This window comes from Orcinus orca, chromosome 20, assembly GCF_937001465.1.
Source record: "Orcinus orca chromosome 20, mOrcOrc1.1, whole genome shotgun sequence".
NCBI classification, from domain to species: domain Eukaryota; kingdom Metazoa; phylum Chordata; class Mammalia; order Artiodactyla; family Delphinidae; genus Orcinus; species Orcinus orca.
This window is the reverse complement of record NC_064578.1, coordinates 40,959,226-40,986,912: the sequence shown is the minus strand read 5'-3', so window position 1 is coordinate 40,986,912 and position 27,687 is coordinate 40,959,226. Positions and strand designations below refer to the sequence as shown.

Genomic DNA, 27,687 nt, shown 5'->3' with positions numbered 1-27,687 from the left:
TAACCCAAAATATCCCAAATATCATTTCAACAACCAATATAAAAAACATTAATGCGATACTTTTTTAAAAAATGATGTCTTCAGAACTGTTGTATATTATACACTTAGCATCCTAGTCATATTGCAAGTGCTCAATAGCCGCATGTGGCTGGTGGCTACCAAACTGCACATGTTCTGGATCTTTCATGCTGAGATTTCTACAACTGTCCAGAGGTTAGTGACGGTTTTGGGATTTGGCTCTTAAAAGATAGGACATAATTATGTTGCCCCTGGGGAGACAGGACAAGGGATTAAAGCTTTTGGGGAGAAATATTTGGCCTCAGACACTCGCAGCCGAGGTAGCCCAGGATTCTAGGGCACAAATGTGTAACTAGACCAATGATACAGTCAGATGATGTTAGCTTCACTTGCCAATGCAACGGATCAATGCAAGTGCAAAATGCTAACTGCCGTTAAGAGAGCTACTTTAGCAGTTTGAATACATCAGAATTTAAAGCGTATAAGGATGTGATTTGGAAGATAAAGTGAAGAACTGTATAGCAAGGAGAAAAACTACAAAATTAGATTGAATTTTTAAAAAAAATTATTTATTTATTTATTTTTGACTGTGTTGGGTCTTCATTGCTGTGCGTGGGCTTTCTCCAGTTGCAGTGAGCGGGGGCTACTCTTCGTTGTGGTTTGTGGGCTTCTCATTGCAGTGGCTTCTCTTGCTGTGGAGCACGGGCTCTAGGCGCGGGCTCAGTAGTTGTGGCTCGTTGGCTCTAGAGTGCAGGTTCAGTAGTTGTGGCACGTGGGCTTAGTTGCTCTGAGGCACGTGGGATCTTCCCGGACCAGGGGTTGAACCCATGTCCCCTGCATTGGCAGGTGGATTCGTAACCACTGCGCCACCAGGAGAGTTCCTAGATTGAATTTTTTAAAAGATTAAAACAATCTAAATGCTTTTTCAATTACCTTTGTGTAACAGAGTTTAATGCTAGTCATCAATAGTTTAACATGTTACCAAAGGGTAATCATAAGCCTTAGTTTAAGCCTGGGGAAGTTCTTCATTATTTAAATCCAAATTTCTAAGTGATTAAATCAACATTTCCAAAATAAGAATGGATATAACTTTTTGTTAATAAAACTTAGAGGCAAGTGTTTTTAACAAAAAATTTATTACCAAAATACAATATTAAAGTCAATACATGACAAACTTCTGTAAAGCAAAATAAATTATTCTAACATTGTACAGTATTTCCAAAGGTAGTTAAAGTAGCGCTAAGACCTTGCTTCACTGTTTGTTGAACAGATAAACTGTTCTACCATGAAAATAATCCTAGAGTTTTAGGCGTTAAGGCATGCAGCTTGATGTGCAGGATAATTTTACAAAATGCAAATCATCCTATTTTAATAAGATACAGTGTCAGAATTAACTGTAGTCTTTACATGTCAGTGTTCCAGAAATTTTTAGACTTTGGCTATAGAAGCAATGCCATAGTGTTACACAATACTTATTCTTAAAAAAATACATGTATTCATGTCCATGAATATCAAACTCAAATCTCTATTAAATATATTTTATAGAATATTACTTAGAGCACCTTGCTGTACAATAAAAAAGATTAAATAAGTGTCTATGAAAACTAAAAATATAATAAGTCTCAAAAGAGAAGCCTGCTTGTCTTTGTCAAGCCAAGTACACTGCAGGAAGATACAATGTAAACATAGGTGCCCACCATTTGCTTTGTGAGAAAAGATAAAGAAAATAATAACAAAGCCACTGATAGCTACCTCAAATAGATGAAAGATCTAGAATAAAGGCTTCAGTCAGTGTCACTACACTGCACTGGCTGGACACAGAACTTGAAGTCTACAGGTCAAGTGGAATATAGGCATGGTACTGTTAGAACACTGGGGATACCAACCATATTCTGGATTATTAGAGAAAGAGAGAAAATGATAGAGCCCTGAAAAAGTATTATTTATAATGATCGGAATGCATCATCTTCCCCCTCCCCACCTTTGCCTTATCCAGTAAGTGTTTTAAAAACTATTTTCACTGTCAAATCTTAGAATTGTAAGTGTTCAGAGGGGAAAACAAATACTGAGCATTACATGGCAAAAGATCTAGTACCAGTAAATGTTATTCCTATAAAGGAATTCCTGCTGATTATTTTAATATCTATTCTATAATTAAAATTGCATATTTAGTCTTCATCGTATTCAATTGTTCTTAGTGGGGAGGGTTAACTTAAGGCTTGCCTCAAAACCATAATGGGAAGGTACACAACATCCTTGGTATATGGTTCCTCCTATAGGCCAAGAGAAAGCTTTTGAAGATATTTTAGGCTGGGAGCAGATGAATATTTAAAGACTTTTGAACTTCTGGGTTAATTTTTTCCCATGAGCTAGGGAAATTTTAAATTCATGATTCCAAATGGCAAATTTAACAGTCAATGGAAGTAGTTTAAGGAAATGAAGAAAGTTAATTTAAAAATACACTGTTGAAATTTTGGGAATGTTTTTTGGTTATTAGTATTTTCCAAATGATTATATAAAATTAAAGCCAAGGAAAATTTATAAAACAAAAACTCTTCTAAGGTTGTTAATTTTCAGAATAATAGATTTTTATAAAGAAACATTGAGTCAGAGCTACCAGTAATGAAAAAACTAAGTGGGAACAATATAGTTAATAATGGAACCATTTAAAAGTTTATTTTTGAATTTGAAATGAAATATAACTGTTTTAATTCTGAAAACAGGAGAAAATGAGAAAACCCACTGCATGTGGATTTGCGGAATATAGTTTAGTATATATGAATTCATTTTCTCTTTTAAAAACCAGATACCAGAAATGGATTAACTTTCACAAATAAACTAAAGCTACGTAAATTAAAGAGTTGCAAAGTTACAATCAACTCTGTTTGTTCAAATATCATCATCAAATTAGATTTTAAAAAGCAAATCAAAAAAACAAAACAAAACAAAAACACGCAAATCAGACAGTATTTCAGGTTACCTGGCCCCGCTTAAATAGTTCCTAATGCTATCTGAAAAATGTTAATTCATTCGATTCATACCTGGACTTTGGGAAGAGAATTCTTTTCCTAAAATGTGTCTACAGAGTATCCTATTCAAGAAATTCTGTTTTCGATGTTTTCTAAGCTTTATGAGAGGCACAGCCTCAGCTCTAGAAGATGTTAGTCAAGTTCATAAAGAGCACCGTGAAGACGGTGCACCGCGTGGTGCACTGGCTGCCTTTTGACTTGTAGGCAGAACTGACATTAACAGAACAATGCATACGTAAATGATCAGAACTACAAAAGCAAACCCCAAAAACCCTGCTCTCTTCACTCTTTGAAATACACTGTAATACAAATGTGTAATTAATGAGAAGATTACATCTATTTGATGGCAAGTTTTAGTTGGCTTCCCATGTGTCCTATTGCACACCAATAAAATACAATTTCCTGGATAGGAGAAACCCAAATAGTTTTTGTTTGTTATCAAACGTTTTATAAACAACCTGAATTTTTACTACATTTTAGCCACATTTGGTTGTATCTCTTATGCTAAGTATAACTAAATAGAAAGCTCCAGGAAGTAAAATCTCAATAGTAGTACTCATTTTAAGGGGCTTTTGAATTTCATTCCTCTTCCCACAAATGATTTTTATTTAACAGTTCAACCTACTTCCAAGGTCTGATAAGCAAATGCAATTTTTCCTACTTTGTTGTTTTTAGACAACAAGCTTGGTCTAGTTTAGAAGAGTGGATAAGAAGGCCTATGTAACTATTGAGAAGCTGCGGTGTTCCATCAACACTCTGAAAAGAACCTCTGAGAAGTGCACTGTGCTCAACCAGTCACCATTTTTATGAACCTTGAGATTTGGTTTGAGGCTGGTGGGAATTCACCTCTTTCCTCCTTTGCCCACAAGACATTCACTGTAAATTTAAGACAATAATTTCCTTTGTAAACGCCTGTTTACAATCTAGATTTGGATTTAGAGGTCTCTTTTCTTTTTTCTTTCTAAAGAGTAAAGTAATATATCTCAGATTGAGTATATGATTTGTTCCTATCAATCTGGCTAAAGATTTAGGTTGATCATCTCAAAGCCCTGTAATGATCTTTTCTTTCCTTTGTTGATACCAAAAAACCCTCAGACACGTGCCTCCCATTTCTCACAAGAGGGTTGTCATTCATGTCAAAATTGAGAATGAAGAAAATTAAGCTCTGCTTAAGACTGTGACACTTTCATAACAGTAAGTTTTAGAATAGTTCCTGAAAAGCCCTTTCTTAACTCTTTTGCTTGCATTTCTACACTATAACAAGCTTTTAATAATAAATACACTTAAACTAACAGGTAACAGAGGGTTATGATAAGAGTACATCTTTGCTGCCTCAACCCACTTCTCCTCACTCAAAATGCTTAAATATTATCACCCCTTATCCATTTGGAATTCCTTTTATTACATTACAAATTTCGTTCCAAAGTCACACCTGTCATTTCTTCAAAAATCACACCAACTATTTCTTCTGTGCCTAGTAAGTTACTGGACAGCACAAAGGGCAAACTGTGGTTTAAAGGATTCCTCTTCTGCTGTTTTCCTCTTCTGCTGTTTTCCTCTTCAGATAACTATTCCACCTAATTTGTGTTTAGAGTTGTGTTGTGGTCCTTATTTAGGATGATGTTTACAATTTCACCCTCATGCTCCTTCATATGATCCAAAAGATTTTCTTTGCTGGTAGACTCAAAACCACAAATACAACAACAGAAGAGTAAAACGCAATACTCCACGCCAGGAGGGGCCAGACTGGAGTTTTTTTCTAAACTATATGAGGTATTACTTGTAGGGTTTAGTTTCTCATTCTCGTTGGTACCTACGACTTCACTGGGAGCCTGGGAAATCAGCTCTGAGGATGACACCAAATTTTCTGAACTTCCAGTGAGAGAATCGGCTCCTTCTTCACTGCTGTTTAACACAGTCTTTCCGGAGGATTTCCCCTGAACTCTTAAAAACAAAAGAGAACACATCAAACCTTGAGTTGGTTATAATGCAGACTAGTAGACTTAATCCTAACTTTATATATAATGCATATATAATTATAAACAATAACCTATTTATATATAACAGTAAGATCAAATACCTGCCACTTTGTGAAATTGCATCATTAATAGCCTTGTTTACTTGTTCATAGTTATAATTTTGGTCACTGGCATGCTTCCACATATGAGACTTCAAAGAAGGAGGATGGCTGCATACATACCCACACAAAGAGCATCTGAAAGACAGATATGAAGTAAATCAGATGATCCCATATCATTTTTAGTAATTACAATGATTCTGTAACAATTATCAAATTTATTCTCCTGAAGACTTATTAGACATCACATTTCACTGAATCTAAGATGCCACTGATTATAAGAGACATACTGATTTCAGAGGCTAAAATGTCCTAGGGTGGATATCTCAGCATCAATGAAATAAAGTATTTTACATTATAAAGAATTTATAAGAATCAGGACAAACATCCCAAATTACTTTAGCTATTACAGTATTTGGAAAGATTTCTAATATAGTAATATGAAAAATCTTTGCTCTATATTATTTAACAACACCTACATACACAAATACACAAAATCAGTACTCTATACAGCTCTATTTTTTAAGAAAGCAGGAAAGAATTAAGTAATTTTCAACATGAACTCTGTGCTTGCTTACAGATTCACAGAAAATGTAAGTAGTCCTGAAATGCTTCAACAATTTAGATTTCATAAGTAAAACAAATAATTAATAATCTTAAAGTTTCTATTCAAAATAATAGTTGTTTCACATAATTGGGTATACTTTGTAAAATCTGAACTGAATGAAGTAGTTAAAAAAAAGTAACGGACTATTTTTCAGAGCATGTTTAAGGTTTACCCACTCTCTCCCCTGCATACAGTTCCTCCTATTATTAACATCTTGCATCAGTGTGGAATATTTGTTACACTTGATGAAACAATATTGATATATTATTAACTAGAGTCTACAGTTTACATTAGGGCTCACTGTGTTGTACAGTTCTATGTATGTTAATAAATGCATTATGCCATGAATCTATCATTATAATATCATGCTGAATAATTTCCTAACCCTAAATATCCTCTGTGCTCCACCTATTCATCCCTCTCTTCCCCCAATCCCTGGGAATCACTGATTCTTTTACTGTCTCCATAGTTTTGCCTTTTCTAGAATGTCACATAATAGTTGGAATCATACAGTATATAGCCTTTTCAGACTGGTTTCTTTCCCTTTTCCATTCACATTTAAAGTTCCTCCATGTCTTTTCATGGCTTGAGAGCTCTTTTTTCTCCCTCCTATCGCTAATTAATATTACATTGTATGTATGTACTGGTTTGTTTATCCATTTCTCTACTGAAGGACATCTTCTAGCTGCTTCTAAGTTTTGGCAATTATGAATAAAGCTTCTATTAAACATTTATGTGTGGTTTTCGTGTGAGTGTAAGTTTTCATCATTTAGGTAAATACCTAAGAGCAGAATTATGTTTATCTTTTTAGGAAAATGAAAACGTACTTTTAAAAAGACATTTTTATTAAATATTTAATTACAAACTTAACAAAAATCAGGTAACTTACCTGAACTCTTCTTCACAACAAGACAGTCAGCAGAGGGGTAAAAGAACCACTTTGGGATATGCCAGAGAATTCTGTTCTTTTGTTTGTTTGTTTGTTTTGGTGGGGGTGGGGGGCACACCACGAAGCATATGGGATCTTAGTTCCCCCACCAGGGATTGAACCTGTGCCCCCTGCAGTGGAAGCATGGAGTCTTCACTGCTGGACGTCACGAAAGTCCCAGAACATTCTGTTCTTAGCAAGGTCTATTCTCAGGAGAAATCATTTAACCAGAGCCTAACCTACTGGAGTTTTATCAGAGCATATCTGACTGGAGGGAAGGAAATACCCAACTCCAGCCCACTCCAGCTATCTTGTCTACCAAGGGTTGGGGAGGGAGGGGATTGCAAAGTACAGTTCACAGCCCAGAGACACAGGCTTACTAAAAAACTGAGACCTAGTTATGGACTACAGACCATTTCCTCTCCCCCCACTTTTAACAACCACATTTCTAAAGGCCTATCTACAGCAGTACCTTTTACCCAGTACACCATGCCTGACTATCAAGAAAAAATTACAAGACATACTAAAAGGCAAAAACCAAAGCTGAAGAGACACAGCAAGCAAAGAAACAAGAGTCAGATATAGCAGGATGATGGAATTATCAGACTGCTGATTTAAAACAATTGCAATTAATATCCTAAGAACGCCAATGAATAAAATACACAGCCTGGGAAAACAGATGAGCAATGAAAGCAGAGAGATGGAAATTCTAAGAAAGAACCAAAAAGAAATCAAAAGAGACCAGAACCAAAAAGAGATAAAAAATACATAACAGAAATGAAGAGTGCCTATCATGGGGCCTATTAGTGAACTGGATACATCTGAGGAAAGAATCTCTAAGCTTGAGGATATCTCAATAGATAGAAACCTCCAAGACTAGAAAGCAAACAAAAAAAAACGACTGGAAAAAACAGAAAAGAATATACAACCAAAAAAGGGACAATTACAAAAGGTGTAATCTATGTGTAATGGGAATACTAGAAGAAGAGAGAAAGGAACAGAAGAAATACTTTAAACAATAATGACTAGATTCCACATGCAGGACACAATTAAGAGTCTGCACGCTGCAACAAGGAGCCCACATGCTGCAACTAACACCTGGCACAACCAAATAAATAAATACATAAATAAAACAGCAGAAATAAAGACCACCTCAAACAAAAATTGAAATTTGTTGCTAATAGATCTGTCTTGTAAGTAATGTTAAAGAAGTTCTTTAGAGAGAAGGTAAATGATATAGATCAAGAAACTAGGGGACTTCCTTGGTGGCGCAGTGGTTAAGAATCCGCCTGCAAATGCAGGGGACATGGATTTGATCTCTGGTCCAGGAAGATCCCACATGCCACAGAGCAACTAAGCCCGTGAGCCACAACTACTGAAGCCCGCACACCTCCAGCCCATGCTCGGCAACGGAGAAGCCACTGCAACGAGAAGCCCACATACTGCAACGAAGAGCGGCCCCCACTCGCACAACTAGTGAAGGTCCGCACGCAGCAATGAAGACCCAACGCAGCCAAAAATAAATAAACAAATTAATTAATTAAAAAAAAAGAAACTTGGATCCACACAAAGGAAAAACATCAGATAAGGTATAAGAAGAATAAAATAAAAGCTTTTATTTATATTTATTAATACAGTTTATTTTAACATCTTTATTGGAGTATAATTGTTTTACAATGGTATGTTAGTTTCTGCTTTATAACAAAGTGAATCAGCTATACATATACATATATGCCCGTATCTCTTCCCTCTTGCATCTCCCTCCCTTCCACCCTCCCTATCCCACCCCTCTAGGTGGTCACAAAGCACGGAGCTGATCTCCCTGTGCTATGTGGCTGCTTCGCACTAGCTATCTATTTTACATTTGGTAGTGTATATATGTCCATGCCACTCTCTCACTTTGTCCCAGCTTACCCTTCCCCCTCCCCGTGTCCTCAAGTCCATTCTCTAGTAGGTCTGCATCTTTACTGCCATCCTGGCCCTAGGTTCTTCATGACCATTATTTATTTATTTCTTAAAGATTCCATATATATGTGTTAGCATACGGTCTTTGATTTTCTCTTTCTGACTTACTTCACTTTGTAAGACAGACTCTAGGTCCATCCACCTCACTACAAATAACGCAATTTCGTTTCTTTTTATGACTAATATTCCACTGCATATATGTGCCACATCTTCTTTATCCATTCATCTGTCAATGGACACTTAGGCTGGTTCCATGTCCTGACTATTGTAAACAGAGCTGCAATGAACATTGTGGTACATGACTCTTTTTGAATTATGGTTTTCTCAGGGTATATGTCCAGTAGTGGGATTGCTGGGTCGTACGGTAATTCTATTTTTAGTTTTTTAAGGAACCTCCATACTGTTCTCCATAGTGGCTGTATCAATTTACATTCCCACCAACACTGCAAGAGGGTGCCTTTTTCTCTACACCCTCTCCAGCATTTACTGTTTGTAGACTTTTTGATGATGGCCATTCTGACTGGTGTGAGGTGATACCTCAATGTAGTTTTGATTTGCATTTCTCTGATGATTAGTGATGTTGAGCATTCTTTCATGTGTTTGTTGGCAATGTGTATATCTTCTCTGGAGAAATGTCTATTTCAGTCTTCTGCCCATTTTTTTGATTGGGTTGTTTGTTTTTGTGATGTTGAGTTGCACGAGCTGCTTGTAAAATTTGGAGATTAATCCCTTGTCAGTTGCTTCATTTGCAAATATTTTCTCCCATTCTGAGGGTTGTCTTTTTGTCTTGCTTATAGTTTTCTTTGCTGTGCAAAAACTTTGAAGTTTCATTAGGTCCCATTTGTTTATTTTTGTTTTTATTTCCATTTCTCTAAGAGGTGGGTCAAGAAGGATCTTGCTGTGATTTATGTCATAGGGTGTTCTGCCTATATTTTCCCCTAAGAGTTTGATAGTGTCTGGCCTTACCTTTAGGTCTTTAATCCAGTTTGAGTTTATTTTTGTGTATGGTGTTAGGGAGTGTTCTAATTTCATTCTTTCACATGTAGCTGTCCAGTTTTCCCAGCACCACTTATTGAAGAGGCTGTCTTTTCTCCATTGTATATTCTTGCCTCCTTTATCAAAGATAAGGTGACCATATGTGCATGGGTTTATCTCTGGGCTTTCTATCCTCTTCCATTGATCTATATTTCTGTTTTGGTGCCAGTACCATACTGTCTCGATTACTGTAGCTTTGTAGTATAGTCTGAAGTCAGGGAGCCTGATTCCTCCAGCTCCATTTTTCTTTCTCAAGATTGCTTTGGCAATTCAGGATCTTTTGTGTTTCCATACAAATTGTGAATTTTTTTGTCCTAGTTCTGTGAATAATGCCAGTGGTAGTCTGAGAGGGACTGCATTGAATCTGTAGATTAATTTGGGTAGTATAGTCATTTTCACAATGTTGATTCTTCCAATCCAAGATCATGGTATACCTCTCCACCTACTGGTATCATCTTTAATTTCTTTCATCAGTGTCTTATAGTTTTCTGCATACAGGTCTTTTGTCTCCTTTGGTAGGTTTATTCCTAGGTATTTCATTCTTTTTGTTGCAGTGGTAAATGGGAGTGTTTCCTTAATTTCACTTTCAGATTTTTCATCATTAGTGTATAGGAATGCAAGAGAATTCTGTGCATTAATTTTGCATCCTGCTACTTTACCAAATGCACTGATTAGCTCTAGTAGTTTTCTGGTAGCATCTTTAGGATTGTCTATGGATAGTATCATGTCATCTGCAAACGGTGACTGCTTTACTTCTTTTCTGATTTGCATTGCTTTTATTTCTTTTTCTCCTCTGCCTGCTGTGGCTAAAACTTCCAAAACAATGTTGAATAACAGTGGCGAGAGTGGGCAACCTTGTCTTGTTCCTTATCTTAGTGGAAATGGTTTCAGTTTTTCACCACTGAGGATGATGTTGGCTATGGGTTTATTGTATATGGCATTTATTATGCTGAGGTAAGTTCCCTCTATGCCTACTCTCTGGAGGGTTTTTATCATAAATAGGTGTTGAATTTTGTCGGAAGCTTTTTCTGCATCTATTGAGATGATCATATGGTTTTTATTCTTCAATTTGTTAATATGGTGTATCACATTGATTGATTTGCGTATACTGAAGAATTCTTGCATTCTTGGGATAAACCCCACTTGATCATGGTGTAGGGTCCTTTTAATGTGCTGTTGGATTCTCTTTGCTAGTATTGTTGAGGAGTTTTGCATCTATGTTCATCAGTGATATTGGCCTGTAGTTTTCTTTCTTTGTGACATCTTTGTCTGGTTTTGCTATCAGGGTGATGGTGGCCTCGTAGAATGAGTTTGGGAGTGTTCCTCCCTCTGCTATATTTTGGAAGAGTTTGAGAAGGATAGGTGTAAGCTCTTCTCTAAATGTTTGATAGAATTCGCCTGTGAAGCCATCTGGTCCCGGGCTTTGGTTTGTTGGAAGATTTTTAATCACAGTTTCAATTTCAGTGCTTGTGATTGGTCTGTTTATATTTTCTATTTCTTCCTGATTCAGTCTTGGAAGGTTGTGCTTTTCTAAGAATTTGTCCATTTCTTCTAGGTTGTCCATTTTATTGGCATATAGTTGCTTGTAGTAATCTCTCATGATCCTTTGTATTTCTGCAGTGTCAGTTTTTACTTCTCCGTTTTCATTTCTAATTCTATTGATTTGAGTCTTCTCCCTTTTTTTCTTGCTGAGTCTGGCTAATGGTTTATCAATTTCGTTTATCTTCTCAAAGAACCAGCGTTTAGTTTTATTGATCTTTGCTATTGTTCCCTTCATTTCTTTTTCATTTATTTCTGATCTGATATTTATGATTTCTTTCCTTCTGCTAACTTTGGGGTTTTTTTTTTCTTCTTTCTCTAATTGCTTTAGGTGTAAGGATAGGTTGTTTATTTGAGATGTTTCTTGTTTTTTAAGGTAGGATTGTATTGCTGTAAACTTCCTTCTTAGGACTGCTTTTGCTGCATCCCATAGGTTTTGGGTTGTTGTGTCTCCATTGTCATTTGTTTATAGGTATTTTTTGATTTCCTCTTTGATCTCTTCAGTGATCTCTTGGTTATTACGTAGTGTATTATTTAGCCTCCGTGTATCTGTATTGTTTGTATTGTTTACAGATTTTTTTCCTGTAATTGATATCCAGTCTCATAGCATTGTGACCGGAAAAGATACTTGATACGATTTCAATTTTCTTAAATTTACCAAGGCTTGATTTGTGACCCAAGATATGATCTATCTTGGAGAATGTTCCACGAGCACTTGAGAAGAAATTATGTTCTGTTGTTTTTGGATTGAATGTCCTATAAATATTAATTAAGTCCATCTTGTTTAATGTATCATTTAAAGCTTGTGTTTCCTTATTTACTTTCATTTTGGATGATCTGTCCATTGGTGAAAATGGGCTGTTAAAGTCCCCTACTACTGACTGTGTTACTGTCGATTTCCCCTTTTATGGCTCTTAGCATTTGCCTTATGTATTGAGGTGCTCCTATGTTGGGTGCATAAATGTTTACAATTGTTATATCTTCTTCATGGATTGATCCCTTGATCATTATGTAGTGTCCTTCTTTGTCTCCTGTAATAGTCTTTGTTTTAAAGTCTATTTTGTCTGATATGAGAAGTGCTCCTCCAGCTTTCTTTTTTTTTTGCGGTTCACGGGCCTCTCACTGTTGTGGCCTCTCCCATTGCGGAGCACAGGCTACAGACGCGCAGGCTTAGAGGCCATGGCTCACGGGCCTAGCCGCTCCGCGGCCTGTGGGATCTTCCCGGACCGGGCCACGAACCTCTGTCCCCTGCATTGGCAGGCGGACTCTCAACCACTGCGTCACCAGGGAAGCCCCTCCAGCTTTGATTTCCATTTGCATGGAATATCTTTTTCCATCTCCTCACTTTCAGTCTGCATGTTTCCCTAGGTCTGAAGTGGGTCTCTTGTAGACAGCATATATATGGGTCTTGTTTTTGTATCCATTCAGCCAGTCTGTGTCTTTTGGCTGGAGCATTTAATCCATTTACATTTAAGGTTATTATCAATATGTATGTTCCTATTCCCATTTTCTTAATTGTTTTGGGTTTGTTATTGTAGGTCTTTTCCTTCTCTTGTGTTTCCTACCTAGAGAAGTTCCTTTAGTATTTGCTGTAAAGTTGGTTTGGTGGTGCTGAATTCTTAGCTTTGGTTGTCTGTAAAGGTTTTCATTTCTCCGTCAAATCTAAATGAGATCCTTGCTGGGTAGAATAATCTTGGTTGTAAGTTTTTTTCCCTTTCACCACTTTAAATATGTCCTGCCACTCCCTTCTAGCTTGCAGAGTTTCTGCTGAAAGATCAGCTGTTAACCTTATGGGGATTCCCTTGTATGTTATTTGTTGTTTTTCCCTTGCTGCTTTTAATATTTTTTTCTTTGTGTTTAATTTTTGATAGTTTGACTAATATGTGTCTTGGCGTGTTTCTCCTTGGATTTATCCTGTATGGGACTCTGTGCTTCCTGGACTTGATTAACTATTTCCTTTCCCCATATTAAGGAAGTTTTCAACTATAATCTCTTCAAATATTTTCTCAGTCCCTTTCTTCTCTTCTTTTTCTGGGACCCCTATAATTCAAATGTTGGTGCATTTAATGTTGTCCCAGAGGTGTCTGAGACTGTCCTCAGTTCTTTTCATTCTTTTTTCCGTATTCTGCTCTGCAGTAGTTATTTCCACTATTTTATCTTCCAGGTCACTTATCCGTTCTTCTGCCTCAGTTATTCTGCTACTGATGCCTTCTAGAGAATTTTTAATTTAATTTATTGCGCTGTTCATCATTGTTTGTTTGCTCTTTAGTTCTTCTAGGTCCTAGTTAAACGTTTCTTGTATTTTCTCCATTGTATTTCCAAGATTTTGGATCATCTTTACTATCATTATTCTGAATTCTTTTTGAGGTAGACTGACTATTTCCTCTTCATTTGTTAGGTCTGGTGGGTTTTTACCTTGCTCCTTCACCTGCTGTGTGTTTCTCCATCTTCTCATTTTGCTTAACTTACTGTGTTTGGGGTCTCCTTTTCGCAGGCTGCAGGTTCGTAGTTCCCGTTGTTTTTGGAGTCTGCCCCCAGTGGCTAAGGTTGGTTCAGTGGGTTGTGTAGGCTTCCTGGTGGAAGGGACTAGTGCCTGTGTTCTGGTGGATGAGGCTGGATCTTGTCTTTCTTTGGGCAGGTCCACGTCTGGTGGTGTGTTTTGGGGTGTCTGTAACCTTATTATGATTTTAGGGAACCTCTCTGCTAATGGGTGGGGCTGTGTTCCTGTCTTGCTGGTTGTTTGGCATAAGGTGTCCAGCACTGTAGCTTGCTGGTCGCTGAGTGGAGCTGGGTCTTGGCGTTGAGATGGAGATCTCTGGGAGATTTTCGCTGGCTGATATCATGTGGAGCTGGGAGGTCTCTGGTGGACCAATGTCCTGAACTTGGCTCTCCTGCCTCAGAGGCACAGCCCTGACACCTGGCCGGAGCACCAAGACCCTGTCATCCACACGGCTCAGAATAAAAGGGAGAAAAAAAAGAAAGAATAAAATAAAATAAAATAAAGTTATTAAAATAAAAAATAATTAAAAATTTAAAAATAAAAAAAATGAAAGAAAGAGGAGAGGAACCAAACCAAAAAACAAATTCACCAATGATAACAAGCAGTAAAAAGTATAAAACAAACAAACAAAAAAACTGGACAGACAGAACCATACGACAAATGGTAAAAGCAAAGCTATACAGACAAAATCACACACAGAAGCATACACATACACACTCACAAAAAGAGAAAAAGGGAAAAAAAAAATATATCATTGCTCCCAAAGTCCACTGCCTCAATTTGGGATGATTCGTTGTCTATTCAGGTATTCCACAGATGCTGGGTATATCAAATTGATTGTGGAGATTTAATCCACTGCTCCTGAGGCTGCTGGGAGAGATTTCCCTTTCTCTTCTTTGTTCGCACAGCTCCTGGGGTTCCGCTTTCGATTTGGCCCCGTCTCTGTGTGTAGGTCACCTGAGGGCATCTGTTCCCGCTCAGAGAGGATGGGGTTAAAGGAGCAGCTGATTTGGGGGCTCTGGCTCACTCAGGCTGGGGGGAGGGAGGGGTATGGAGTATGGGGCGAGCCTGTGGCAGCAGAGGCCAGCCTGACGTTGCAACAGCCTGAGGCACCAGGTGTTCTCCTGGGGAAGTTGTCCCTGGATCATGGGACCCTGGCAGCAGCAGGCTGCAACAGCCTCCCAGGAGGGGAGCTGTGGATAGTGACCTGTGCTTGCACGCAGGCTTCTTGGTGGCTGCAGCGGCAGCTTTACTGTCTCATGCCCGTCTCTGGGGTCCGCGCTGATAGCCACAGCTCGCCCCCGTCTCGAGCTCGTTTAAGTGGCGCTCCTAATCCCCTCTCGTCGCGCACCAGGAAACAAAGAGGCAAGAAAGTCTCTTGCCTCTTCGACAGCTCCAGACCTTTTCCCGGACTCCCTTCTGGCTAGCTGTGGCGCACCAGCCCCCTTCAGGCTGTGTTCACGCAGCCAACCCCAGTCCTCTCCCTGGGATCCGACCTCTGAAGCCAGAGCCTCAGCTCCCAGCCCCCACCTGTCCTGGCGGGTGAGCAGACAAGCCTCTCGGGCTGGTGAGAGCTGGCCGGCACTGATCCTCTGTGCGGGAATGTTTCTGCTTTGCCCTCCGCACCCGTTGCTGTGCTCTCCTCCGTGGCTCTGAAGCTTCCTGCGTCCGCCACCCACAGTCTCTGCCTGCGAAGGGGATTCCTAGTGTGTGGAAACCTTTCCTCCTTCACAGCTCCCTCACACTGGTGCAGGTTCCATCCCTATTCTTTTGTCTGTTTTTTCCTTTTCCTTTTACTCTACCCAGGTACGTGGGGAGTTTCTTGCCTTTTGGGAGGTCTGAGGTCGTCTGCCAGTGTTCAGTAGGTGTTCTCTAGGGGTTGTTCCACATGTAGATGTATTTCTGATGTATTTGTGGGGAGGAAGGTGATCTCCCTTCTTACTCTTCTGTCATCTTGAAGCTCCTCTCTCGCATTTCTTTCAGATTTTTTTTTTTAAATGTGGGCCATTTTTAAAGTCTTTATTGAACTTGTTACAATATTGCTTCTGTTTTATGTTTTGGTTTTTTAGCCAGGAGGCATGTGGGATCTTAGCTCCCCGACCAGGGATTGAACCCGCACCCCTTGCATTGGAAGGTGAAGTCTTAACCACCGGACCACCAGGGAAGTCCTTATTTTTAATTGATCTGAGAGATAACAGTTTGTTCAAAATAATAATGGCAACAATGTATCCGATTATGTATGCTTATGTATGATTATGTATGTGCGCACGCACACACACACATGCTTATGTATAAGTGAAATGAATGAAAGAAGTGATGCAAGGGATGGAAGAGAAGAATTAGGTTATTTTATTATAATGTACCTGGACTACCCATGAAGCCAGTATATTGTTACTTGAAGGTGGATTTTGATTAGCTTTAAATGTATATGCCAAATGCTAGGGAAACCATTAATAAAAAGTAAAAAATGAAGTATACCTGATATGCTAAGAAAGGAGAGAATGGAATCATATAACATGCTCAGTGAAAACCACAAAAGTCAGAAAAAGAGTAAAAAAAAAAATAGAACAAAGAACAACAGAAAACAAATAGAAAACAGTAATAAATATGGTAGCTATAAATTCAACTATCAATCATCATTTTAAACGTCAATGGTCTTAATACACCAATTAAAAGATGGAGATTGTCAGAGTGAATAAAGAACAAGACACAACTATATGTTGTCTATAAGAAACCCACTTTATAAAGACACGTTATCAATGAAAAGTAAATGGACTGACATAGATATACCAAATTAACACTCTTCAAAAGAAAGCAGGAATAGCTATATTCATTTCAGACAGAGCAGACTTGAGAGTAAGGGAAGTTATCAGGGGAAAAAAGGTGCATTACATAATGCAAAGGGGTCATTTCTCCAAGAAGGCATAATGATCCTTAGCATGAATGTGTTTAACAACAGAGTGTAAAAATATGTAAGGCAAAAAACTGACAAAACTGCAAGGAGAAATAAATGAACTACTATTGTAGTAGTAGGAATGGACAGATCCAGCAGGCAGAAAAATCAGTAAGGACATAGCTGAACTCACCCCCATCAATCAGTTGGATATAATAGACATCTACAGACTACTTCATTCAACAACAGCAGAATACACATTCTTCTCAAACACACATGAAATATTCACCAAGATAGACCTCATTCTGGGCCAAAAAACACACCTTAACAGATTTAAAAGAATAGAAATCATGTAGTGTTTGCTCTCAGACCAAAATGAAACTAGAAATCCATAACGGAAGGATAATTGGAGAATCTCAAAATATTTGGAGATTAAACAACACACTTATACATAACACATGGGTCAAGGAAGAAATCACACAAAAAAATTTACAATATTTTAAACTAATGAAAATACAACTTATCCAAATGTGTGGGATGCAGTAAAAGCAGTACTTTTCTCTCTTCTTGGAGAGAAATTTATAGCATTAAATGCATGTATTAGAAAAGAAGATCTAAAATCAATCATCTAAGTCTCCACTTTGGTAAACTAGAAAAAAAGAGCAAATTAAATCCTAAGTCAGTGGAAGAAAAGAAATAATAAAAATTAGAGCAGAAATCAATGAAATTGAAATCAGGAAATCAATAGAGAATATCAACAAAATCAAAATCTGGTTCTTTGAAAAGAACAATAAAATCAATAAGCCAGAAAGTAAACAGGATACTTAAGAAAAAAGAGGGACAAAAATTACTAGTACCAGAAATGAAAGTGGGGACATCACTATAAACCCCACAGACACTAAAAGGATAATCAAGGAATAATATGAACAAGTCTGTGCCCACAAATTTGATAACCTACATGAAATGGACCAATTCCTTGAAAGACACAATCTGCCAAAACTCACACAAGAAAAAACAGACAATCTGAAGAGGGCTGTATCTATTAAAGAAATTGAATCAGGTCCAAAACAGGAAGTTCCAGATCCAGATGGGTTCCCTGGTGAATTCTACCAGACATTTAAGAATAAATTATACCAATTCTCTACAATTTCTTTCAGAATATACGAGCAGAGGGAATACTTCCTAACTCATTCTATGAGGCCAGGATTACTCTAATACCAAAACTACACAAAGACATTACAAGAAAAAAAAGAAAAACCTATAGCCCAATAGCTTTCATGAGCATAGATGCAAAATCCTTAACAAAATATCAGTAAATTGAATCCAACAATTCATAAAAAGAATTATATACCATAACCAAGTGTAATTTATCCCAGGTATGCTGGTTCAACATTTGAAAATCAATCAACATAAATCATCACATTAACAGGTAAAGAAAAAACATACTAAACACATCAACAGAAGCAGAAAAAGCATCTGACAAAATCCAACACTCGTTCATGATAGAAACTCTCAGCAAACTAGGAACAGAGGGGAATTTCCTCAAATGGACAAAGAATATCTGCAGTAAATCTATAGGTAACATCATACTTGATAAGAAACTAGAAGCTTTCCTGGTAAGTTCAGGAACGAAGCACAGATGTCCTCCCTCACCATTCCTTTTCAACATCATAACTGAAGTCTTAGCTAAATATATATACACTTTTTTGTTCACAGATGATATGACTGTCTATGCAGAAAATCTGAAAGAATACACCAAAACACTCCTGGAACTAATAAGCGATTATAGCAAGGTTGCAGGACACAAGCTTAATATACAGAAGTCAATTGCTTTCCTATATTCCAGCCATGAACAAGTGGTATTTGAAATTAAAACATAATACCATTTACATTAGCAGTCCTGAAAACGAAGTACTTGGGTATAAAACTAATAAAATATGTACAACGTCTATATGAGGAAAACTACAAAACCCTGATAAATCAAAGAACTATAAATGTGGAGAGATTCTATATTCATGGATAGGAAGACTTAATATTGTCAAGATGTCAGTTCTTCCCAACTTGATCTATAGATTCAATACGATTCCAATAAAAATCCCAGCAAGTTATTTTGTGGATACTGACAAACCGATTCTAAAGTTTGTATGGATAGGCAAAAGATTCAGAATAGCCAACACAATATTGAAGGAGAAGGACAAAGTTGCAGGTGTGACTCTACACATCCATGGGATCAGTAAAAGATCAGTGGTCACCAGGGTTTGGGCCACTGAGGGGGAATGAATAGGTGGGATTCAGGGGATTTTTAGGGCAGTGAAACTACTCTGTATGATACTATAATACTGTAATGGTGGATACAGGTCATTATAAATTTGTTCAAATGCATATAGTGTACAGCACCAAGAGTGAACCCTAATATAAACTACAGACTTAGGATGATAATGATGTGTCAATATTGGCTCATCAATTCTAACAAATGGCCTACTCTGGTGGGGAATGCTGATAATGGGGGAGGTTATGGATGTGGGGCAGAGAGTATATAGGAAATCTTTGTACTTCTGCTCAATACTGCAATGAACCTAAATTGCCTCTAAAAAATAGCCTATTAAAAAGAGTTGACAGTTGGGACTTCCCTGGCGGTCCAGTGGTTAAGACTCTACGCTTCCACTGCAGGGTTTGATCCCTGATCAGGGAACTAAGATCCTGCATGCCACGTGGTGTGGCCAAAAAAAAAAAAAGTCATTGAGAACACAGCCCATAAGCTGTGATGTTTGCACCAGTATATGTTCATTCTTTTAGGAAACAGAGAAAGAAGAAAAAGAAATGAGATAACCAATTTTTTTTTTCTAAAGGCTTACCATTCCAGTGGCTGAAGTCAATAGAGTAGCCAGCTTCTTTGTATTTAAATTAGCTTGAACCTTTAAAAGTTCCAGAGTTAAAAAAGGCTTTCAAAGTCTTTTTATGAAGTTAGAATAACACTGATACTAAAATTTGGCAAGGGCAACAGAAAAAAGAAAACTACACATCAATCTCACTTATGACTACCAATGCAGATACAAAATGCTGGCAAACAGAATCTTCCAGTACATTAAAACAATAATAATACCATGAAGAAGGGACACTTATTTTAGGAATACAGAGTATTAGGAAAAGTATTATTATAATTCACTATTTGAAAGGATCAGAAGAGAAAAGTCATATTTTCACTGTTGTCACTGAAAGTTAATCTAAAGAAATTCAGTATCCATCTTAAACAAAACGTTTTATTATGGAAATCTTTAAGCAAAAAACTAAAGTAGGAAAGAATAATGAATCTCCACCACCCTGCTCCAATAATTATCGACATTCTGCCAGTCTTGTTTCATGTATTCCCCCAACTTAAATTTCCCTGATTTTTGCAGAAATGTGTTACTTGAATGAGGATCCAAACAAGATCTACACAGCTGTCCCTGGGTATCTGCAGGGAACTGGTTCCAAGACCTCCCACAGATACCGAAATCTGAGATGCTCAAGTCCCTCATATAAAATGGTGTAGTACTATATTGCATTTGGTTGGCATATATCTTAAGTCTCTTTTAATCTGTAATAATTCTTCTTCCTTTCCCCCATCCCCCTCATGCCATTCATATGTTGAAGAAACCAGGTCATCTGCCTTCTAGAATTTCTCATATTATGAACTGCACTAATTACTTTCTGTTAGTGTTATGTTCCTGTATTCCCCCCAGTTTTTGTAAACTGGTAGTGAGATCTAGAAAAGGGTTCTAAACCTTAGCACTTGACATTGGACTAGATAATTCTTTATTGTGGGGGCTGCTCTGGGCATTGTAGGATGTTTTTAGCAGCATCACTGGCTACTAGCACCTTCTCTCCCTGTTGCGACAACCAATAATGTCTCCAGACACTGCCAAATGTCTCACCTGGTGAGAACTACTGATGTAGAGGTTTCATTAGATTCAGGGTTAGTTTTTTTCACTTCTATTTTTTTTTTGCAAATATACTTCATGGGTACAGCTGTGTTCCCTACCACATTTTAGGAGGTACTTGGATCAGGCTGACAACAGTTAAACCCAGTTAACACTCAATAAAATTTCTCACCAAAATACAGTAGGTGAATAATTCTACAAATTATCTATCTATCTATCTTCAAAAATGTATCTCTTTCAACCCCAAAACTAGTATAAAGTTTAATGAGGAAACACCAGAATCATTCCCATTAAGCCCAAGAACAAAATAAGGATGGTCACTATCCCCACTATTACTTAAGTGTTGTGGAGCTACTAGTCAGTACAATTAGGTAATAAAAGAAGAGGTACAAATATCATAAAGGAAAGGTTGAGAAAATTATTTGCAGATAATACAATTATATACCTGGCAATCCAACAGGAATTAAAAACTTTTACAAGTAATAAGATAATTCAATAAGCATGTAAAGCTAACATCCTGTATAGATCAACAGCTTTCCCAAGGAACAATACTGAAAGCTAGGAAAGGAAGAAAAAGATCCAAGTTATAAGAGCAATGGAAAAAAAAAAAATACATAGGAATAAGCCTAGCAATAAGTATGTGTGTATGTGTGTGCTTGTGTGTATGTAGGCAGTCCTTGCTGTGTATGGTTCTGATATGCATGGATTTTGGTTACTATGGCTTAGTTAAATGAGTCTCCTAACAACACTGTTCAAATTTCATAGTACATTAACTGTGAGTAACTGTAGAGTACAAACTTCACCGGGAACTCTTTGGTCCACTATGAAAACAAAGATGCTTTATGATCAGTGACTAATTATGTCGTTTCTTTCAAAGTCTGTCAGTGATTAGTCACTCACTTCTATTAATTCACTCACAGACAGCAAACTATGTAGTTACGTTGCCTCCTTGTATCCCAGTGATAAACCCATGTAACATTTTACAAAAATGGATAATCCAAAAGAGAGAACTGGCCAACAAAATGGAAGTACATAGAGCAAGAAACAGAAAAGTGGTAACACTGGAAGTAAAATTAGACTCAAATGTAAATGGAGTTAGAGAACAAATAGCTGACCACAGGAATGCTGACACTGCCACCACTGAAGAAACTCGGGATATGCAGCCAGAGGATCTCCATGAAGATGAACTTAACGACATAAATAAGGAAAGTTATTCCCCAGGGAGGTTATGCCAGTGAAAAATTTCATATTACAGAAACTCTCGGAGATGTTTCATGATATTTAAAGAGCAAAGGATAAAATGTCTTTGAAAGTTGATCCATACTTAGAAAGGAGTATGACAACTGGCCAATGCACAGAAAAGCTGCTCACCCCATGCTGTAAGGCCTACAATGAGAAGGCAAGCACCGCGCAAACTACTCTTGAGAAGTTTCTTACAAGAAATAAAACACTTTAATTCTCAATGTTTCTAAGTTTTAAGTTACAGTGTACTAGGTTAATATTACTTTTAGTATTTTTAATTTCCCTATATAACTGACAGAAAAGAGTTTTTAATGTTTTAAGAAAAATGTTTAAAGGTAATCGAACAATTGTAATTTTCACCATTAATTAAGATGGCTTTGCATGGTTCCAGCTTGCACGGTCATTTTTAAAGTCCCATGCTATTGCACAAACCGAGGACTATCTGTGTACTTAATACACACATATATGTGTGTGTGGATATACACACAGGCAAAACAAGAAATGTACACAATAATATACATGGAAAAAACTTTAAAGGGACAGAATAGATGACCTGAAAAAATGGAAAAGCCCATACCTTGTTTGTATAAAGTTGTTAATTCTTTCTAAATTAATCTAGAAGCTTAACATGATCCCAATACAAACAGCAACAGAATTATTTTAAGAGGAAACTATGACAAGCTGATTCTAAAGTTCATCTGTGCACATATGTATTACCCAATCAAAACCTCAAACAAGAAACTGAACTACCCACAAAATCCACGTACTTAACTTCATTTCCTTATCAGCATCTGTCCCACAGAATTTGTAATACTTTACATTTATGACTGAAAAAATGATTTTTGGTGAAACATGTAAGAGTGGTATAAGGTGTATATGCAATTTAAAAAAATGATAAACACTGGGTTCATAATACTTGCTTAAGGGAGAACATTACCTCTAAAGAGCTCTTTGAGGGTTCCTTCAACATCTCATACCTGTTCCTCCTCAAAAGAGGCATCACTTCTCTGAATTTTGTATTATATGATTTGTTTACTTTTTCTTAGTTTTACCTATATGTATCCCTAACATATTGTTTATTCACATATTTTTGAGCATATAAATAGAATCACACTTTATGTATTCTTGTGTGACTTCTTTGTCTTGGCTCAATGTTTCTGAGATTCATTCATGTTAATAGGTATAGCTCATTTACCTCACAGTCTACCTGCTTTACTTTGATTTTTACCTCTGCAGTTTCTCAGTTTCCCTGATAGATGAACTATACATATAAACACTGTTTTAAATATTTACCTAGCATTTTAGTTATTGTCATTGGGAGAGTTGTTCACTTTATCTACTTTGGTATATTGTCTAAAACGGGAGCCCCTGCTTTTGGATGTTTAGTTAAAATTGCTAAGCCAATTTCTGTCCTAACTCACCTGGTCAGCAAATGCGGTCTTTATTTAAACATTTCCCTGATTATATAATCTATATCCCTTATACAAAAAATATACAGGCAAGTTAAGTACAGATTCTAAAGAATCACTTGCATAATTTCCCAATCTTTTTAAGGTACATACATAGATCTGAAGCAAAAGTGGAAAATACTACAGATTTTTAATCCTATTTTTGACAATGTTCCATAGTACTTTCTCAAGTTAAAAGTTATACATTTTCAATGGGGTTTAATGTTCCACTCTATGAAAGTGTCATCACTTAATCATTCTACTATTAGTACAGAGAATGTTTTTGATCTTTTAAACATTATAAACAATCTTGTAACAAATATGTTCTATATCTATTGCTGATTATTCTGTAGGATAAAGTCCATCCCCCCAACCCCCATAATCTTTAAGAATAATAAAGAAAAAATGAACACTCATAGTTAAGATATAGAATATTACCAGTATACCTTTGAAACTCCCTGTGTGCCCCATATTGATTGCCCCTCTTACTTTCCGAGAGGTAAGAATGTTCCTGAACTGTGGGACATTGCCATTTTTAAGGCTTTTGACCTGTCAGCATTTACTACATTAGGGAGACACCAGGTATGATGAAATAAGCACATTTAAATTAATAATGGAGGGAATTCCCTGGTGGTCCAGTGGTTAGGACTCTGCGCTTTCCACTGCAGGGGGCACAGGTTCAATCCTGGTTGGGGAACTAAGATCCCACAAGCTGTGTGGCATGGCCAAAAATAAAAATTAAAATAAATAAATAATGGATATTTATAGAAGTAGTGAATCACATATTCCAGAAGTAAACACTCAAATTATTTTTAGAATAGTGTGTGGAGGACAAGTACACCTTAAAGTTTGAGAAAAGCTAAAATTTACAGTGAAATATTATGCATGGTCAGAAATGCTCTTTTCTAACAATTCAATGTAATCTATGAGCTAACCTAGAATCTACCACTTTCATTAGCTTTCCTAAGTAAACAATGCATATAGATGAAGCTTTTTACTTTCCAAGTTTCTCTCTCTCATTTTGTTGGACAAAGACTTATTTCTGTAAAATTTGCTGTTAATCAATATCCCTTAATATGAAGTCCTTAAAATTTTTTTTTTAAGGAGAGGAAAGGAGAGATAAAGCAAGAGCAGTGTGCTGAACAACTAAGTCCTAATTCTATGAGTACCTACCTTAGCCTGGTACAAAGGTTATTCTGAAGGGACACTTATAATGGTGAATATTCATTAAAAGATCTAAGTATGAAAAAAAAAAGTAGGAACAATCTGATAAGGGTAAGCATTTACTAAAATGATTTTTAACTGATTAGAGAAGGGATACTATAAGAGAACCTCAACTTCGAAGTTATGTAAAGGTGGCTTAAAATATATTTTTTCTCCCTTAAGAATATATTTCCGTTAGCTAAAATATTATTTTCACATTTTCATTCCTTCTCCACTTTTCCTATACAATTCCATGGAGCAAACCAAATTCTCTTTGTTAAAAAAAAATGAGAACCACTATTATACTACTATCTTGTTTTATTCACTTCGCTGCACTTATTTTCTGAAATTATAGTTTACTTTTTTATTATCTATATTCTTTTATGAAGGTGTAATTTCCATGACCACGTGTTTTGTTGAGTCAGAAAAAGAACAGAAAGTCAATGTAGAAACCTGTGATATTGTGATTTATAATAATATGTATTTAGTCTTAGTCCCAGTTCTTGGCACAGGGCTCCTATAACCCTTGGAATCACCTAAGTGATGAGAGCAGTGAAGTCTTTCGTTATGTTAATGAGGTGACTTTTGGAAAGCTCCTAGGTAAACTAAGGATTGGGGCTGACTGCCAGAGGAACCAACCATGTGATTAGAGGGTAGGAACTTTCAGTCCAGAGGAGAGACTGGAGATTGAGTTCAGCCATCAAGGCCAATGATTTAATCAATGGTGCTTATGTAATGAAGTCTCCATAAAAACCTAAAGGATGGTTCAGAGAGCTTCCGGGTTGGTGAACACATGGAAGGGCTGGCAGAGTGGCATGTCCAGAGAGGGCATGGAAGTTCCACCTCTCCACAGAGTTTGCCCTCTGTACGTCTTCATCCAGCTGTACATCTGTATCCTTTATAATATCCTCTCCAGCAAATTAATCAAACCTGAGGAGGGAGTCACGAGAACCTCATTTACAGTTGATTTAAAACCTGATTTACAGTCAGCCAGTCAGAAGCACAGGTAACAACATAGACTTGTGATTGGCATCTGAAGTAATGGCAGTCTTGTGGGACTGGGCCCTTAACTGGTGGGATCTGATACTATCTCCAGGTAGAAAAGTGTCAGAATTGAATTGAATTTGCAGAACACTCAGCTAATATCTGCTGAGAATTGAGTTGCTTGGTGGTGTGGAAAACATCTGACATTGGAAAACCCAAGGTTTCTCAATCTGGCTAAAAAACGGACTGAATTTTTCTACAGGCTTTCTCCCATCGATAAAGGGTCAGTTACTTTAGTCCCAGAACCCCACAGAGATAAGGATGTGGTTAAACTACCCTATTTCCTTCGCCTGGGGCCTTACTTGGACATTACTCCAGGTCTGATTCAATTAGGAACTGTCTTGAGAGGTTAGGCAGAGGAAAGCAGAATGTGGATGTCCTGCAATATTCGAGGTGTGACTTGAACATACATGAAAAGACTGCAGGAGAAATTTTGCAATAGGGTTTGTCTTACCACATTCAATTAGTTTTCTATGCTTTTAAAGGAATAAATAACTAAGGCCCAGAGAAGTAGCCACTTCAAATTTTGTGATGAACCCAAGAACTCTTTATGCCACTGAGAAAAACAAACTCCTTTAGTTCATTCCTTCCAAACAAAACATATATTTTCCCTCCAAATTAAACTATCAGCTAAACTGTTTTCCTTAAAACAAACTGAAGTTTTTCAAAGACTTGAGATTTTCCCTAAGCCAACATAATTGACTAACGATTCAACATGCCTTCAGATTAAAAGAGATTTAAGAAGTCTGCAAGTATGGTGGAAGTGATGGTATGTGACTTCCAAGGGTAGGTCATAAAAGGTAATACAGCTTTTGTCTACTTCTTACCTAAGCATTCACTTTTGGAACTAGCACATCTGGAAAGTCCACGTGGAGAAATCATGTACGTGTTCCAGCTGAGGCCCCAGCTGACAGCCAGCATCAACCCCCAGACTGGTGAGGGAGCCTTCAGATGCCTGCAACCTCAGCCGTCTCAGTCACCTCCAGCCTTCAAGCCTTCCCTCCCGAGCCCCAGACCTCACAGAGCAGACACAAGCCACCCCTATAGTGCCCTTTCTGAATTCCTGACCCACAGAATCCCTGAGCAAAATAAAAGAGCTGTTGTTCCACACCACTAAGTTGGAGGTGGTTTGGTATGCAGCAGCAGTACGGCTCACGAAGAGTTCTCTCTGGCCAAGCAGGTACAGGCAGAACGGCATAGCTGACAGGAGCAAGGGTTCAAGCCCTGGCTCTGCCACTTCTGAGACCATGGAAAATTGTTCAGTCCTTCCAGCCTCTGTTTCCATATCTACAACACTGGGGTAGTAATATTCCTAAGTACTGGGCTGTCATGAGGATTAAGGGAGCTGACACATATTGAGTACTTAGCACATTGCCTGGTCCATGAAAAATGTTCTAAAAAAAAGTTAGCTATTATTATTACTGTTTGTAATATGTTTATATTTACATAAAGACCAGACTTTTTACAATGACTGACCACACACAGGAGGCAACCCTGTCATTCCAAATGTCATTTCCATTGCTTAAGACCTTTCTGGATTTTTTTTTTCTTTTGATGTGGACCATTTTTTAAAGTCTTTATTGAATCTGTTACAATATTGCTTCTGTTTTATGTTTTGGTTTTTTGGCTGTGAGGCACGTGGGATCTTAGTTCCCCGACCAGGGCTCGAACCCACACCCCCTGCACTGGAAGGCAGAGTCTTAACCACTGGACCACCAGGGAAGTCCCTGGATTTTTTTTAAGATTTTTCTTTTACTTTTTGTGTCATATTAGAAAATCAGGGTCATTAACACATAAGCACACAGGTTTCTTGACCCAGTTGATGTGAATCCCTGAAAATCAGGGTCATTATTTTATAAGCACACATTTTTACCCCTCTCTTCATCATCTACCTTACTCACAAGGCTATTCAGAAAAATCAGCATCAACTTCAGAGTATAAAGACATAGAAGCCCTAACTACAAAGAAAAAGATTAATAAATTTGATTACATTAAAACTAGAAATCTGTGTTCTTCAAAAGATACCACTGAGAGTAGAAAGGCAAGCCACAGTTTAGAAGATATGTGCAATATACATAATAGACAAAAAAACTTGTATTCAGAACACATAAAGAACTGCTGCAAATCAGTCAGTAAAAGGCAGACCACCCAATAAAGAAATGTGCAATTAACAAATGAAAAGATGCTCAACGTCATAAATCATCAGGAAATGCAAATGAGAACCACAACAACATACACA

At 37.3% G+C, this 27,687-nt stretch overlaps 1 protein-coding gene across 5 annotated transcripts in view; it reads right to left on the bottom strand.

Annotated features, from left to right (window-relative positions):
- Positions 1–565: 565 nt before the first annotated feature.
- Positions 566–27,687, bottom strand: part of ZNF507 (zinc finger protein 507) — a 47,661-nt gene continuing 20,539 nt past the window's right edge. For 3 of the 5 annotated variants that reach the window (XM_033415008.2, XM_004284859.3, XM_004284858.3), the window contains 2 exons: positions 5,128–5,262; positions 1,136–4,991 (listed from right to left, as the gene is read on the bottom strand). In XM_033415008.2, coding sequence (XP_033270899.1) covers positions 4,625–4,991; positions 5,128–5,262 — 502 coding nt within the window. In that variant the 3' untranslated portion in view covers positions 1,136–4,624. Of the gene's footprint in view, positions 900–1,135; positions 4,992–5,127; positions 5,263–27,687 lie in introns of those variants that run through there. The other 2 variants (XM_049702857.1, XR_004479588.2) reach the window with 2 other exon arrangements.